The sequence below is a fragment of the Vigna umbellata genome, chromosome 10 (genome assembly GCF_029865625.1).
Source record: "Vigna umbellata cultivar VRB3 chromosome 10, Vumbellata_1.0, whole genome shotgun sequence".
Classification (NCBI taxonomy): Eukaryota; Viridiplantae; Streptophyta; class Magnoliopsida; order Fabales; family Fabaceae; genus Vigna; species Vigna umbellata.
In genome coordinates, this window is record NC_142174.1 from 17,910,262 (window position 1) to 17,927,988 (window position 17,727).

Here is a 17,727-nt window from a genome sequence, read left to right on the forward strand (position 1 = left end):
TTTCTAGCATCGTTTTAGGTTTAACCTTTGGAATAATCCTCTATCAAAACATGTTCAAACTGAAGATAAATGGAGGGAGAGTGTTTGTTTGGAGAAGAGCAGTTTTTAGGAGAGGAAAGAATGTTTTTTTTTTCTTTTTATGTTTTTTTAATAATGGAAGGAAGGGAATAAGAAAGTTTTCTTCACAAAGATAACTTTTTCTTTTAAGTGTATTTTAGGACACATTGTAGTTGTTTAGCCCACACATTCTAAAAGGAACATCTAGATAAACATGACATAAAATATCAACGTCTTACAAACCGTTGTTTATGAAATTTTTTAAGTTGAACATATAAAATCGTGTCTATACTATGTTTAGATAATATTGTACACTTGAGGTTTAGTTTAGCATTGCTAAAAAGTTAAAAAAATAGTATAATGAAACCATATACCTCTAGAAAAAATAGTTAACAACGAATACTGTTATGTGTTATGTGCTTTTTGTTAAATATTAATTCTTTTTAAATTAATTAACTTTCATTAATTTATATATGTATATATAAAGACATACTAAAAATTATTTGTTATCTGTGATATATACATATAATTAAAAATAAATTAATTAAATGATATTTTTTTTTAATTTCAAATTCAATACACCTAATACAAATTAATTACATAATAAATATATCATAAAAACTATGATTCACAGATATGATACTGTATTGAATACAGACAGTACGTGACATGTCGATATATTTATTTTTAAAATAATAGAATATGTGATATAAACAATTAAAAAATGTATAAAAAATTCTTAAAAATATGATAAATATATGATTATTATTGTGTGAATCTAAATTAAAATCACATATATTAAACGTTGTAAAAATAATTATAAATTATCATAATAAAAATATTATTAATTTATAAATTATATACTTCATAATTAATAAAGTGTCTTAAAATATCAAATACGTACAAGACACAAATACATATACGTCCAGGATGCAATACATGACTCAAATAACTCAAATGGAAATATTTTTATATCATAACATAAACATAATGAATATTTAATAATCTTATTATTAAAATAAAATTTATTTAAATATTTTATACCACATTATAGTTACAGCTAAATAATAATGAACTATTATCTAACCTCTATCACGGTTTCATCGACTAGGTTATAAAACATATTTATAACTGTTTTTTTAATTTTCAATCTTTTGAGAATTATTGTTAATGTATGTTGGTAACCATTGAAAAGCACTGAAAATATTGGTTTTATTTTTTTTATTGAATAAGAGGTTATAATTTTTCAAATTACTTACTTTAATAAAAAAAATCTATCGATAAATTTTAAATTTATCATTTATTATATTGAATTTTGTTAGCATGAGAATTTAAAGCAAACCTTTTATTCTTTTTTTATTCATCAAATCAAATTTATTCTTTCAATTCACACAATAACCTAAATTAATTTAATCACGATAAGGGTGAATTGCTTAACTAAAAAACAAATTTAACCAAACCAATTAATTTTAAATGGATTGAATTGAAAATTAATATAAATGAGCAAAAATACCTTAAAGTAATACATTTATTGAGCTAATGCATTATTTTTATTATATAAATGATACATTCATTATTGTTGTTAATTTATGTGAAAAATATTAAATTGGAGTTGTGAATAAAAAGTAATAAATTGTTCCTAATTATTGTAAAATTATTTAGGATATGATGTATTTATTAGCCACGAAAAGTGTGCATGAATTAGGATGAATCTTGGTGGGTCCTAATTCCACATCATTTTTCTGGACTCTTCTAAGTTAGCTTGATAAGGATGAATGTTGGAATGGAGAACAAATAATGTTAGGTAAATATTTAGAGTAATACCTTAAATATATAAATAAAATTAATATAAACTAATTACTGGCTGTTCAAAATCTTATTGACTTTAATATTTTTAAATTGAACATTAATTTAATTATTAAATTTTATTTATTTATTTATTTATTTTAATTATTTAAATATTAAATAACTAATGCTCCTTAAAAGAGAGGTAGCTTATTTTCATTTCATGTCTTTATTATATTTTAATTTTTTAATTATAAAGTCAAGGGTGCATAATTTGTAGTCAAAACCAAATTTTAAGTAACAAAAATAAGTTAAGGGATATATGTTTGGTAAACTTTTCCCCTAAAAATTTTAAAATAAAAAAAAATATTTTTTATAAATTAAATTAATTTATGAATAATTTAAAAATTAAAAATTTATATATATATATATATATATATATAACTTATGAAAAAATTTATTTATTTATTTATTTTCTTTGAAATTTTAGGAAAAAAATTCATTTCGAATGAAACTTTATTTAGACAGACCTAAGTTATTTAAAAAAATTATATTTTTTAACAAACTAGCTTATGTATAAATTAATTTTAATTTATGAAAAATTAATTTTAATTTATGAATAAAACTTTATTTAGACATATCTCATTTATTTTCAAAATTTTGAAGTTTGAGTTTGGCGTTACTTATTTTTAAGGTTTGACTTAATTTAATTGAAACTCTTTACCTTCAGTTAGCCAAGTTAAAGGTCTAAATATTTTATATTAAAACTTTTATGTAGGTTACTTATTCTAACTGGCTTTTAAGACAATTGAATTTTATGCAAACTATAATCTATAAATATAAAATCCTTATAAAATTAAAAACTAAAAAAAAAAGAAGAAGGAAAACTAGATTTTATGAGAGACACTGTAACATTTTTATATAATATAATTTAAAAAATATATAATCTAACCTTTACCGAAATTTATTTAAAATCTATTTTATAGTGAGACTTTGAAATAGAGCATAACTTTAGTCTTAAGTAAATTTAAAGGTTTGACTTTTTATATAAATTAACATTCTTAAAAACTCAGAAAAAGAAAACAAAAAAGTACATATAATTTTAATATATTTATTGGTTTCAGTCTTCATGTCAATCAACACATTTAATACATACTAAGTACGACAATAAATATGGGTTTTTCTAAACTCATTTTAATAAATTGAGAAATATAAAAATATAGTATTCATAAAAAATATTGTTTATATCTGTATTTATTTAAATAAACCAAGTTGTTTAATTTTAAGATATCTTATATTTCATTTAAGGACAATTCTATTTGCACCATCTTTTCTCTCACTACACCTTTTTTTTCATAGTATTATTTAATAGGTACCTCTAACCCTTCACTTTGCATCCTTCACCCTCTCTTTCTCTCCTTCCACCTTTGGCACCAAGTTTTCCCTTTTCTGGTTTCTCCCTCTCTGTTGCCCTAGTTTTGCACCACCACCGTCATTGGTTAGTTTTCAATCTTTTAATATTTTTTTTCTTCAATTTCACAGGTTAATCTAGAAAACTAGATTATAAATTATCTTATAAATTTTACACTATTTTCTGAAATTTTGCTACATATTTTCTGAAAACTATTTTTTGGAACTCACTTTTTAAAAACATGTTTTCATATCAAAGGTGACAAAATCTTAAACACTTTTCAAATTCAATTTCTGAAAAGCATTAATTTTTTTCACTCGAAAGTTAAATTCTTCAAGTGTTGTTATGTATATCTTTCACTTTTGTTTAATTGTGTTATGGTGTCCACTATTTTTTTTTATTTAATCTTGCAAATAGATAAATGTAATTGTATATATTCAATAATTTATTTTATGTTAATTTTTTCACTCACTGAAGTTGCCTAAACTCTCATGCGTCTAATCGTATTTGGATCCAGATTGGTAATTATTTATATAAAATAATGAGAAAAACACAAAAAAAAATCTATTTTGTAGTTTTAGATTTTTTTTTTCAATTTTTCTGTGATTATATATAAAATGCATCAAGTTAAAGTACAAGAATGTGATCGAGGAATGTTATTATTTTCAGACCCGATTGCTTTGATTTTATTAGGGGTGTTGATGGTTTCCGATTGAATTTTGAGGAAAATGAAAATTCCAATGATTTTGGATGTTTTAGTTCTTACAAAATTCTAAAACTGTTCTTCGACTCAAATGAATTGAGTTAACTGAGTCATGGAAATGTGAAAAAAGAATTCGCGAACAACAAAAATTATCAAGATATTTTGAAATAATATTGTAATGAAAAGGGCAAACAGCATATTTTTATATAATTAACTGTAAATCACAAATTCAATATGGAAACAGATTATTTTGGTTTGATTGATTTAGTTCGAGTTAAATTTAATACAATTAAAATCTATATCAAATTGATTGATTTTGTTTAAATTCTCATATAGATGAAATTTATTCAAATCAATTAACACCTATGTTTTTATTAAGCTCTTGGATTTGATACATAGATCTTTGTTCAGAGTGTCTCTTATATTCCTTTAATATATTTTTAACTTTATAAACAAATGAAATGAAAGTACGAGAACAGTGAAAAGCACTAATATTTATTATTTAATCTTAATTGTAATTACTTTTATATAAAATCAATATTTTTAAGTGAAAATTTCCAAGATGAAGAGGAATTATTAAGTCCAAATCAGTTGAATTGAAATAATATTTACATAAATTCGTATATGTCTTTGTCTCTTCTCAACATGGATGAGTGAGACGACTCATGTCTGCATCTTGTCACAAACATATAAGACCAATTTTCTTGTTTTTTTTATTTATTTGTTATATATAGACATCCTTTTCAAATATAATCTTGTTAAACATACTGTTGCACTAAATGCACACATTTTTATTTATAATAATGATAATATTCGTTCACTGTAATGAAGGATTATTCCCTTTTGCTAAATTTACATCTCATTAGCAATAGATTTCATTTTTATCATTATGTGCATGTATTTATGCCTCTATATATATACACACATACACAACTTAACATTATTTATCCAAATTTTTTCAGCAGTTTAATAATTAATTTTAAACTCATTTTTTTTATTTGGTATCTCTTTGCTTAAATTTCCCCCCAAAAAAAGTTACCTTAAATTTGAAAAAAATTCAGGCATGAATATGCTTTTGTTTTTCTGTGTGCCAGTATGCTGATTTGAACTAATATAGTAAATTCTGGAAAATAATTAAAGTGACTTTTTAGAAATACTTCCATTGATTGTTTCATTTAATGTTTTTTTAGGGCAACCAAGATGTACAGACACATACATTCCCCGTAGCACCTTTGTTCCTCAAAAAGTCACTGTTCTGCAAAAGTTGCATCGTTTCAGAAATGGGTGCATAAACAGCGTCAACAAAACCACTCTAGGTTACTCAATTATATATATCCTTCACTCCAAACCTTAGCGATTTGCTTTAATTCTAAACATGGCACACGAACCGACATAAATACTTATCTCAAACTTCATCATTCTCAGGTTTAGGGTTTATAACCACGCAAACATGGAAAAGGAGAACCCTTCTTTGGGTCTATTCTCCAAGAAATCTCTATCTGCTCCCTCTGGTGACACCCTCACTCTAATCATCAATCGGCAGGGTGAAAGCACCATGAAAACCCCTTGGCAAGTGTTGGATGAACTGCGTGATGAAAGTAGTGATGACGGTGAAAATGACGTTGGTGGTGGGAGTGGTAATCACAGAAGAGGGAAGAGTGGTGTTGGTGGTGGAAGTGGTGACCATAATAACAGTGGAGTTCGTGGCCGGATTGGTGGTGAGAATGGTAATGGTGGTGAGAATGGTAATGGGATTCCTCCTGTGGCTGTGGCGGTGGCTGTGGCAGTGGGTGGTGGTGGTGGTAAGGTGGAGCTGGTGGAGAGTGGTGTCGTGAAGGAGGGAGTGATGGGGAAAAAGAGAAAGACTTCTATAGTGAGGGACCCTCCCTCTGGGAAACCTACTTGTCCTCTTTGCCTCAAACAGTTTCCAACATGGAAGGGTGCGTTTGGCCACATGCGGGCACACCCTGATCGTGATTATCGTGGTTTCTTCAAACCTCCTGCGTTTGGATCCCCATCCTCAACCCAACACCATACCCTTAACAAGGGTAACACCTCGCAGAGTAAGAAAAATAAAACAAACTAAGGTTTTTTTATGCGACTCCAACAACGTTTGAATGATTTTGATGTGTATCTACGTGGTTCTTAAATGGCAGGTGGTGATGGTGAAAACAAGAGTACTGGTGAGGTTAACCGTGGAGAGAAAGGGTCAGCATCGCTGCCTATTCAAGTGCTGATGTTTGATCTGAATGAACCAGCAACTGCAGTGGAGAATGCTGGTGAGGCTGTTACAGAAAAGAGTGCTGAGAATGGAAAGATTTTTGGATTTGACTTGAATGCTGAGGGAACTGTTTTTGGATTTGACTTGAACGAGATGCCCTTGGCTGAAGAATGAGGGATGAAGATCGACAGTTATCTATGTAATACCTAAAAGATGTCGGGCTATTTCAATAAAATGATGGTGGTCGTTTTGGTTTGTTGTAAGTACTATAATGTGCTGCTGGTTAATATTATTGTTTCTGTTGTTTTCATTTAAGGGTTTTGAGGAGCAGTGCCTCAGCAAAAAATTATGCCCTAATTAGAAGTTTGGGATACATGTAGTTGAATGCTGTTGATTCAGCCTCATATATACCTTACAAGCGGATATGTTATACATGTATACAAAATAATATAGTACCCTTTTGGTGAACTGTTATATTTTAGAAAGAAAATAGAGTTTGTTGTTTATTTTTTTGGATAAATCAAAATATATTGCTACTCCAACCCAGATGAAGAATCCAAAATACATCCTTGTCCAACCCAGTTGTACATGAAGATGAACGTAAAGAGAGTACAAAGATTATAGACATCAAACTTGTTAGGTTGCATTGTCCAAACCTTTGATTGTTACCAACTTTCTAACCTTTTACTATTACAAAAAATGATTTTTAACATTCGACCATTTAATGTTAATCCAAACTCCCACGTTTTAGTTGGGAAAATGTTAATTTGATGTTGGATTAAAAAAAAATGACATTGAATGATGTTCGTCTTCATGCCCATCGACGCCCGTTGGCGATGTATAAGATAATTTTACGTTTGATGACTATAAAAGAATTTGACGTTCGATGACTATAAGAGAATTTCACATTCAAGTGCGCTAAACAATACAATTTGCATCACTAAATTCAAATTTTTGCAAATGAAAGAGGGAGAGGAGTTGATGTTGACTATGGTAAGGACTCACGTCAATTGATATGTTAATGCATTAACACATGTTAATTATAGGACTTTTTTAATATAATTTATTTATTTTTACAATTTTACCAAAGTTGAAAAGTATGAAACCAACACAATTTAGATATTGAATATTTTCAAAAACACATTTTCAAGTTTTAAAAACTAAAGCTATCAAAACTTAAATTATTAAAACTAAATTAGTGAATGTCTTCAAGAAAAAACAATTGTTGCTATGGTGGTTATATCTTAACTCCACCGCTCCAAAAGATGTTAAAAATAACACAATTTTATTATGTTTGCATTCTATTGTTTAAAGTTGAATGTGATTTATAATATATGAAAAATGTGTATTATTATCCCACTCCAATCATCTATAAATTCTTCTCAAATGATGATTTTGATCCATGACATGACACACTCGTCATATGCCTATGAATCTGATGACTATTTGTTACATTAAACATGACAAATAAAATAAAGAGATATCCAAGTCATAAGTTGACATACAAACATTATAACTTAAAGATCAATGAGTTCTAGCCTTTGGATATAATATTTGAATTTGTTGTGTTCTGGACCTATCAATAACTCTAATTACATTTGAAATATTTAAAACATAAGTTAATATTAATATAACTAATTAATTGATATGAAAAAATGCAACAGTTACGTTTGTAACAAGGATTTCAAGTTAGGTTTCATCTTCTTATGTAAGAAACAAAATCATACAACTTTACATTGTCTTTGAACTATTAGTTGACAATAGGCACTATCATGAATAACAAATAGTTAATTGATTAATTAACTAAACTTTCATAAAATTTTGCAATCAATAACAAATACTTACCAATGTATGACACAAGATACATATCTTTTTTTGACTCAGATATTCATGTTTACAAATATGTTTGCTTATGATAAATTGTATTTCTAGAAGGTTGAATGGTCTTAGGTTTAATAAATTCATACATTGTTATCCGACCTTGGTCTACAGTGATGGTATCATATAACAAGAAAGTTAAGTATATATTAAAAAGTAACAATTTGAATATTTAAGTATGAAAGACAATAAAAAATCGTACATACACTAGCACATAACACTCGAGGCCAATTATTCTTAAATCTCACCTCTATCGGTCATCTATTTAACCTGTAAAATTTCTTCATTAGCTTTGTTAGAGAATCATCATCTGCTTTTGTTATGTCATCATCTTCGTGGATCACATGTGGGACGTATGAGTTGGTTCTCAAGACAGGAGAACTGAAATAAAGATTTTAAAAATTATGAATATTTTATTTTTAAAGTTGATATAAAAATACTAAGAATAATAATATAATAACTATGGTGGGCCAAAATATGGTAAACTATAAATGTGTTTAAGGTCTCCCACGAATTAGATTTTTGAAGTTATCACAACACTTGAGATGGGATCTCGAACTTCATCAATCGTCAAACGTGTGTGGTAATTGAGGAGCACCGTGAACAGTTTGCCCTCTTTCAAGTTGTCTTCCTATGACTACTATGTGTAGGGATCTCCATCAACCAATAACGCATACTGACAAGTGTAGTCAATATGATTTGCAGGAGAGCGTGAGCCTTTTATGCTCCACGACATCTTGTTGGAAGTGGAAAAATCAACGTTTTATTGGGTCATGGACTGAAGCTTCTCTTCAAGTGTCTTTGTAATTTATGTTGTTGTTGGAGGCGTCCATGAATCGTTGCTCCATAACAGTCATGTGTTGATTGAGTCTTTCTTCTATTTGGAGCTCCATCTTCCTCAACGTCTTTTGACTCAAGGATTCCTCAACGTTGGTTGTTTTATAGTCTTATGGCAAACGCGTGACGTTGAAGACAAATTTTGCATTGGTATTTGTTTAATTGAGCATTCTTGGAGAATTTGTATCCCTTTATTTTTTATTTGACTAATATATGAATTTTCAAAATGAATGAGTATTTTCATAAAGTCAACTTGTTTTAACATCTTCACCCGTATTCTCATCCGTGTTTGTTAGATGTGAAAGATGTGTTCTTTTATGTGTTAAATAATAGTAATGATAGTATAAGGAATACTCGATGAAAGTACCTTAAAGAGTTACACTTTTTTGTTTAGATTGGGTGAATTTAGAAGGAAAAAAACTAGGAGGGTGGTTCAGGAGGATACATAGAAATTTTTATTTGGGTAGAGAAAAATTGATAAGGATAATGAAACAAATAAAAGTGAGGTTTATTAGATATCTATAGTTTACACCACGTAAGGTTCTGGAAGATTTTCATGTCTGCAAGTTCAAAATCTCATTTATGATAAAATAGATTTTCAAGAGCTGAGGATATATTTTCTTTTATTATTGCTACGTAGGGAAGACATTTAATGCTATAAGTGTCCGCCGTCACATCTTCATCTATCAAAGTGAGTAAATTAATATGCACATTAATTCGAACAGCACTGCAGAAGAGAAGAGGCAAAGAACTTTCGAAACGAAAGTGAGGGAAGAGATTTTGTGTGAGGAGGTTGTCAAATTATCATTTTCCAATAAGAAAATAATACATTTGTTTCCCGCAAGAGATGAATAAGGGAAGAATGAAAGTTGTAATTGATGAAAAAAAATTATAGATGGATATAGGAAAAGAAAAGAACGTGTTGGTGTATGCTTTAAAGTGAAAAATCTATAAGGGTCTTCACAGTTAACGCCGAAACAAAGAAATGAAAGAACAAGAATGAGAGAAGAGAGAAAAAAACAAGGCATAATAATCCATTTGCTTCTCCCTTCCACCAATAGTAGTCGTTAAAAGCTAATAGTCTTGTTGTTTATGAGGCTTACATTTGTATATGTTGTCAAACAAAAATTTGAATGTTAACACCATTTGATATAAGTTGTAAGTACGAAGTCTCATTGTTTCTTAATGTTGTTTGTAATGAGTGAACACAGAAAGATAGAATAAGTTTGTCACCATTCCCAACACATATATAAAGGATATGAAGTTTGTGTCTTCCTCAAATGAACACGAGTACACTCTTAATAGTTGAATGCAATCTGCATCTAAATTCCAAACACTTACAACAATATTGTTTTAACGCATATATATTATATGTGAATAAATTTTATTTTAATCCTATTACTATAAAGATATTCTTATATAATCATAAATACCCTTTTCAATTTATGAAAACAAAAAATACTAAAGAAAACTTGATTATGGTGAAAGCACTTCTGAGATAATATCGAGAAAGGGATAGCATGTATAAACTTAGTTAATAAATTATACCTATAAATATAATATCATTTTGTTTTCTAATAAATGTAATGTTGATAAAGTCAACGTGCGGGGATAGCTCAGTTGGGAGAGCGTCAGACTGAAGATCTGAAGGTCACGTGTTCGATCCACGTTCACCGCATTTTCTAATTTTTAATTTTATAAAAATTATTTACCTACTTATCCACTTATTCAGACAATTTCTCCTTAAGAAAACACACTTTTATTACCCAAAAGCATTTGAACATTTAGCGGTTCAACACCTCTCAGGTTCTCTTAAATATTTGTTTATCTTTTACTTTCTCCTTTAGGCTTTGTTTACTTTAATGAATTTAGAGATAGTGATTCAGAAAATTTGAAGATAAATTTTTTTATTGTTTATTTGAATAAATTTGGAAGTAAATGAGAGTGGATTTGGAAGTAAATTTTTTTAATTTGACACGTCAATCAAATCCTACGCTAATTCTTACAAACTTTACTTCCAAATTCATTCTCACTTACCTCCAAATCCACTTAAATAAACAAGAACAAAATTTACTTTCAAATATCCTCAAATCCCCTCAATCACTCTCCCCCAAATTCATTCAAGTGAACAAGGCCTTAGTGTATACATTCAAAACGAAAGAAAGTTCACCACTTACATTATTATTCTTTAGGCATTTTTTTTTTATAATTTGTCATTCACATCTTATCAGTTCTACTGAAATGTTTCTTCATTATGTCACAAAACTACCAATAAGCTAGTTAATAAAGAAATAAAACATGCTTCAAGAAATACTTCAAGAAGATGATGTAAGATCATCGTAATGTGTTGTCAAAGTTGTAACTGTATTGTTACCGACTTGCCGAGTTGTTTGTCAAATGTTGACAAAATACAATAGTACATGATTGAACTCAACGGCACTACTTGACGACAAGACATGGTGGGTTTCTTAGGATCTAAAACAAGGACTTTCTTAATTCTTTGATACTCTTTTTTAGTTTCTTTGTATGCTTAAGCTTGCATCTCTTTGAACTTGTCTAAAGTCTTTTAGCATGATTTTAGAGTTGTGGCTGCCATCAAAGTTCTTGTATCTTGTCTTCTATCACTATTTTAAGATTAAAATTATCTTACACAACATTAAATCAGTGAGAAAAAGAAAAACCAGATCGATGAAATGTGAAGTAAATTGAAACTAATATTACCCTTTTGTGCTTTGTCTTTATGAAGCGTCAGATTATACCTAGTTCATACTTATTTCCCTCTTAAGCCTAATATAGTCTAATTTAGAATATCTTTGTTTTAGTTAGCATATTTATTTTAACAATTTTTGTTTTACAATTTCTACCAAATTATTTTGTTTTTTCTTTTAATATGAGTTAGTATAGTTTCTTGCAAATCGGTTCCAATCAGCTTGGTTTGGTTCAGCTCGACTCGAGTCGGTTCGATTCAGTTTGGTTTGGTTTGGTTCGTTTGATTTGGTTTGCTTCGGCTCGGCTTGGTTCGATTCGATTCGTTTTGACTCGTTTTGGTTCGGTTCGGCTCAAGTCAATTCGGCTTGGCTCATTCGACATAGGCTCGACTCGGGTTGTTCGGCTCAGTTTGGTTTGGTTCATCTTAGTTCGGTTCAATTTGGTTCGTTTTGTTTGGATCGGCTCAACTCGACTCACCTCGGCTCGGCTAAGCCCGGCTCGACTCGGCTCGACTCGGTTCATCCTGGGTCAGTTCTGTTCAGCTCGGCTCGACTTAGCATGGCACGACCCAGCTTGGCGTAATTCGGCTTGACTCTACTTGGTTCGACTCGACCTGACTCAGCTCGTCTAGGCTCCGTTCGATTTGGCTCGGTTTGCCTCAGCTTGGTTTGGCCCGGCTCGGCTCGGTTCGGTGTTCAGTTTGGCTGGGTTCAGTTCGTTTTTGGCCTGGCCCAGTTCAGTTCGGTTTGGTTCGATTAAGGTTGGCTCGGTTTTACCCGACTCAGTTCGGTTTAGCTCGGCCTGGTTTAGTTTGGTTTGGTTCGGTTTGGCGCGACTTGGCTCGGTTCGGCTCCATTTGGTTCGGCTTGGTTTCGCTCCGTTCAACTTAGTTTGGTTTTGTTTGGCTCGGTTTGGTTCGATTCGGTTCGACTCGGCTCAGCTCGGTTCACCTTTGCTCTGTTTGGCTCGTCTCAACTCTGCTCGGTTGGGTTCAGTTCAGTACAACTCAGTTTGGTTTGGTTCGGTTCGACTCGGTTCGATTTGATTTGTTCGCTTATGTTCTATTTCATTCAATTTAGTTGGCTTTTGTTCGGCTTGGCTCGCCTCGGCTCGGTTTTGCTCGACTTGGCTCGGTTGGGTTTGGTTCACTTCGGTTCAATTTGTTTCGATTAGGTTCTGTTCGACTTGATTCTGTTTGGCTCGGCTCGGATGGGATCAGCTCGGCTCAGTTCCGCTTGGCTTGGCTCGACTCATGTCAACTCTATTGGGCTTTGTTCGGCTTAGTTCACTTCTGTTCCATTTGGTTCGATGCGGTTCGACTCGGTTCGACTTGGCTCGGTTTGGTTCGTCTCAACTCGATTCAACTTGGCTAGGTTTGGCTCGTCTCGGCTCGGTTTAGTTCGGCTCGGTTCGCTTCGGTTCGGTTCACACTGTGATTGCCACGTGACACCATGTCAATTTGGCACATGACAATTTTTATTTTTAAAAAAATAGAAATAAAGTAAAAGTGATTAAAAAATATTTAAAAAATTTAAAAGAAAATATTTTTTTTAAAGACCTAATTAGTTCAATTTGTGAAAATTAAACCTAATTAAGACAAAAATAAACGAGGACCTATTTGAGAAAAGTCACCACAAAGTAACCATATGTATGATTAAATCTAATAATTAATGAGTATATCACAAGTTCTCTTGTGGCTTCCAAAGATTAATAGAAAATTTCTCTTTTTAATGGATAACAATGTAAGAAAATTCTAATGAATACTTAAATAAACAATAAAGGAAACTCTATGAGACATGGAATACTTAAATACTCTTAGTGTAGTTCCTCTAAGGAGGTTGGGCCAACCTTGAAGGAGAAAGGATGAAGAAGTCTAACACTGTGTTTGTTTGAAGACAAAGTACAGTTAAGAGGAGATGAATTTGAAAGATTAATTGTGTTCATATCAAGGGATTTGGAACAAATAATTAGCGCTGATTTGCAAGATGAAACTTTTTTTTCATCTCCGGAAATGCAATGAGATTTGAGGGTAATTATGGTGAAAACCCTCTTCTACCCCTATTAACAAGCCCAACATTCAACTCGAAATAACAAAGCACAATTACTTCTCCCTACACATCAAAATTGTTTTATTTTTACATTATAAATAGTTAAAGTATATATTTCCTTCGTTATTCTTTTTTTATTTTCATATTACATAATTTAATGTCATTTAGTTAAATTTAACAGTTTCTTATTCTATAACAATTTTTATATCAACAACCATATTTCTTTTCATTTAATTATTTAAGATAACTTTAAAACATATAATTAATTTTTTACATATATTAAAATTAATTTTAACTTTAACTTTTTAATAAACTGATTATTATTTTTAAAAAATTATAATAACTCAGGTTATAAAAAAATGATTACAAAAATAATTAATATTATTTCACTTTATTGATTAGCAAATAGAAAACATTTTCTTAAATATTAAACTTCAAATTAAAATATAGATATAATCTATAAAAATTAAATTTTATTTTTTTTCTCTTTATAAACATTTTTACAATTAAATATAATATTAATAATTATTATTTTATATTACTTTAATAACTGAGTATTTTGGTAATCTTTATTTTTTATTAATTAAACAATTTTTTTATATGTCACATCGGTCAAATCCTATATTAATTCTTACAAATTTTACTTTCAGATCCATTCTCACTCACCTCCAAATCCACTTAAATAAATAATCATTAATTTATCCTCAAATTCATTCACTCACTCTCCTCCAAATCATTCCTCCAAATCATTCCTCCAAAGTAAACACACCCTAATAGAATACCTATCTTAAGTGAGAATTCAAGAAGAGAAGATTTGCAAATTTGGCAAAGTATTTTTACATTCAATCAAGTTCTAAGAATTATACATAGGGTGTCTCTCCTTGTATAGATGAAGGAGAAGGCTAAAGTACAAAAAGGAGCCTAAAGCATTTCATGGAGGAGCCAAAACATTAAATGTGTATGCTTATAACTAACTTAGTCAAACAATCTATATTATTAAATGGGAAGTCTTGTAACTAACTAGTCAAAGCATTAAATGAGGATGCTTTAACTAACTTGGTCAAAGCATTAAATGAAGAGGCTCCTTATAACTAACCCCTTCCAAACTCAAAATAAAACTCATTTAGGCGCTAAGTACTTTATTAAGACACTAATGATGCTCTAAGCTACTCTTAAGGGCATCAAGTATTCTAAACAAACCTAAACAAAGTTCTTGGCCAAATAAAAGACATAAAATGAACTATATTACACATTTACAAGACTTAAGAGAAAGTAACAACAAGCTTGAAAATACATCTTCTAATGGAGTACAAGTCCTTGAAGTCTTTCTTCTTCTTCCATTCTCCAAGCCCAAGCTTAAGTTGATTATCCTTGGAGGGATCTCGATTGAGCTTTTAGGATGTACTTAAATATCGACAAATTTATCGATATTTTTTGTTCCGTCAGTAAATTACTAACGGCCAAACTGTCGATAGTGTCGTCGGTAATTACTGACGAAAACTTTTTATCGGTATTTACGTCGATAAATAAAAAAATGGGCGAGAAAATTCTATCCCATGTTACCGACGAATTTACCGATGAAAAAATATGTCGAAAAATTGTCACATGTGTAATGCATGTCTCATTTACCGACGGAAAAATCCGCCAGTAAGTATAATATGCATTACCGATAAAAATATATTCATCGATAAAAATCTATCGGTAATTTCAAGATTTTTTGTATTTTTCATTAGCAATCTCAACCTTGTATTCAAGATCAAAGCATATTGAAGTAAAAATATTACTGCATGCGAGATGTATTAGAGATGGAATAATTATCATTAGAAAAATCAACATTAACGAAAATGAGTCGAATATGATAATAAAGATTTTACTTCCAAGAAAACTTATATCTCCAAAAAGAGAATGCTCATTAAATTTAATATGACTCAATTAATTGGTAAATGAGAGATTTGTTAGATGAGTTACTAATTTATTAGATTCACATATTTAATTAAGAAAAAGAGATATATTTTTATTGAGTTAAAAAAAGACAATAGTTATGAGTGCATATTGTGAGAAAAACAAAAGTAATGAGAACTAGTAAAAGAGAATGAAGAAGAAAAAAACAATTAGTATATCATTTACAAATATGTGCAAAGAAACTAGTTTGGAGGATATATTTTATTTCATATATCATTGAGTTTCGTTTGTCTTATTTAAGTATCTATTAGAATTTTTTTACCTTATTACAATTAGTATATACATTAATGTGTGATTTTAACTTTTATTTATTGTGTTTCTCTTGTTTGTCCATCTTCAAATTGATTTGAAGCATTAGTTCAACTTATTAGTGTTCATGCTCATTGAAAAGAAATAATGAATTATTGAAAACCTAAACTTGATAAAAATTGAAAAAGGCTCCGCCGTTACTTCATATTTTTCTACGTATTACTTCATCTATAACTAATTAATAAATAACTTTACACAAGAAACTGTACCACTTTTACAATTATTAAACGATAAAACTACAAAGTAATGAAAATTTAGTACTTGCTTGAAAATAAGTGACCCTGATTCGTATAATCTTTCGGTCAAATCAACTAGGCTAAATAAAAAATGGATCAACAAAAATCTCGTGTTCTGCCAACGTAATGAATCATTCATAGGCCCAAGCCTAGATAAAGGAAAAATAAAATTAAAAAATGCGGTGAACGTGGATCGAACACGTGACCTTCAGATCTTCAGTCTGACGCTCTCCCAACTGAGCTATCCCCGCACATTTACTTCATAACATTACATTTGTAAAAATACAAATAGTATTATATTTATAGGTATATTTTATTGCTAAGTTTACACATGCTCTCCCTTGGTCAATTTTATCTCAGAAGTGCTTTCACCATAATTAAGTTTTCTTTAGTATATTTTGTGTTCATAAATTGAAAAGGGTTAAATATGTTTTTAGTCCCTAAACTATTGACCGTTTCTGGTTTTCGTCCCTCTTCCAAAGTAAGGTACAATTTAGTCCTCAATTTTTAAAAAACGTTCGTTTTAGTCGAAAAAACGAACGTTTTGAGGACTAAAAACAAAATTTTGAGGACTAAAACGAACGTTTTTCTAAAGAATGAGGACCAAATTGTATCTTATTTTCGAAGAGGGACGAAAACCAAAAACGGTCAATAGTTTAGGGACTAAAAACATATTTAACCCAATTGAAAATGATATTTATGATTATAGATAAGAGTATCTTTATAATAATAGAATTAAAATAAAATTCACTCACGCATAATATAATATATATAATTTTATATTTAAGTTAAATATATTTTTAGAACCATATATTTAGAATCGTAAATCGTTTTTTACTTTATGCAATTTAAAATTATTTCTTTTAAATAAATAATTTTGAAATTATATAATTTGAAAATCATTTATTATTTAAAAATTATATAATCTGAAAAAGACAAAACAAATTTTTTGTTATAATCATGGGAATATAGGGAGATGAATTTTTTTTTTCTAATTAATATTATTTTTAAAAGTTAATTAAAATTTTATAATAGGTTAAACTCACTTAACATTAATTCTGACTCACTTAAGAGGAAGTTTTGAGGATTGCTTAAAAAGAATTTTTTAAAAAATAGTTAGAATTAGTGTATAGGCCATGAATCAAGAACTCTGCCTATATTCCAAATCATATTTTAACCGAAAAAACTACAATATATGGACCATTGGTAAAATAGAAACTTCAAAATTAATTAATGTTTTTAAGAAACTTCAATCTATATTTCTATAAATAATATAAAAGTAACAAAGACCGGTAAAATATTCATCATCAACTTATTTATCAACATATTAATTAATGAATAAATAAACTACGAAACTAATAGGTAGCGTACGCAACACTCAATGCTATATATATTTTGATTGACATAATTTTGAACCGATTATCTTAATCAACATTATGATGCACTTTATTCCGTAAAGTATATTTTCTCCTTTTAAAGGAACTGTGTCCTTTCTTTTGATTTTGATTTCTCCAAAAGAAGAAAAATGTATCTAAGAAAAAAGCGAGTCGAATAATAACCATTAATGCAAA

General features: G+C 29.4%; 1 protein-coding gene and 2 non-coding genes across 3 annotated transcripts; 2 read left to right on the top strand and 1 right to left on the bottom strand.

The window, feature by feature from the left end:
- Nucleotides 1-5,210: 5,210 nt before the first annotated feature.
- Nucleotides 5,211-6,589, top strand: LOC148192079 (zinc finger (C2H2 type) family protein). The gene is made up of 2 exons (XM_088100086.1): nucleotides 5,211-6,019; nucleotides 6,113-6,589. Exons 1-2 carry the CDS (start codon nucleotides 5,407-5,409, stop codon nucleotides 6,349-6,351), a joined length of 852 nt encoding a protein of 283 aa, XP_087956212.1. The 5' UTR covers nucleotides 5,211-5,406; the 3' UTR covers nucleotides 6,352-6,589.
- A 3,908-nt stretch (nucleotides 6,590-10,497) lies between these two features.
- On the top strand, nucleotides 10,498-10,570 carry TRNAF-GAA (transfer RNA phenylalanine (anticodon GAA)). Its single transcript has one exon. It is a non-coding gene; the product is annotated as a tRNA-Phe (tRNA).
- Nucleotides 10,571-16,334: 5,764 nt separating this feature from the next.
- On the bottom strand, nucleotides 16,335-16,407 carry TRNAF-GAA (transfer RNA phenylalanine (anticodon GAA)). The gene has a single exon. It is a non-coding gene; the product is annotated as a tRNA-Phe (tRNA).
- Between the last annotated feature and the right edge of the window lie 1,320 nt (nucleotides 16,408-17,727).

Coding starts and splice junctions, on each gene's coding strand:
- LOC148192079 (XM_088100086.1), top strand. CDS start 5,407: ATGGAAAAGGAGAACCCTTCTTTGGGTCTATTCTCCAAGAAATCTCTA. Junction 6,020..6,112: donor CAAGGGTAACACCTCGCAGA/GTAAGAAAAATA, acceptor CTTAAATGGCAG/GTGGTGATGGTGAAAACAAG.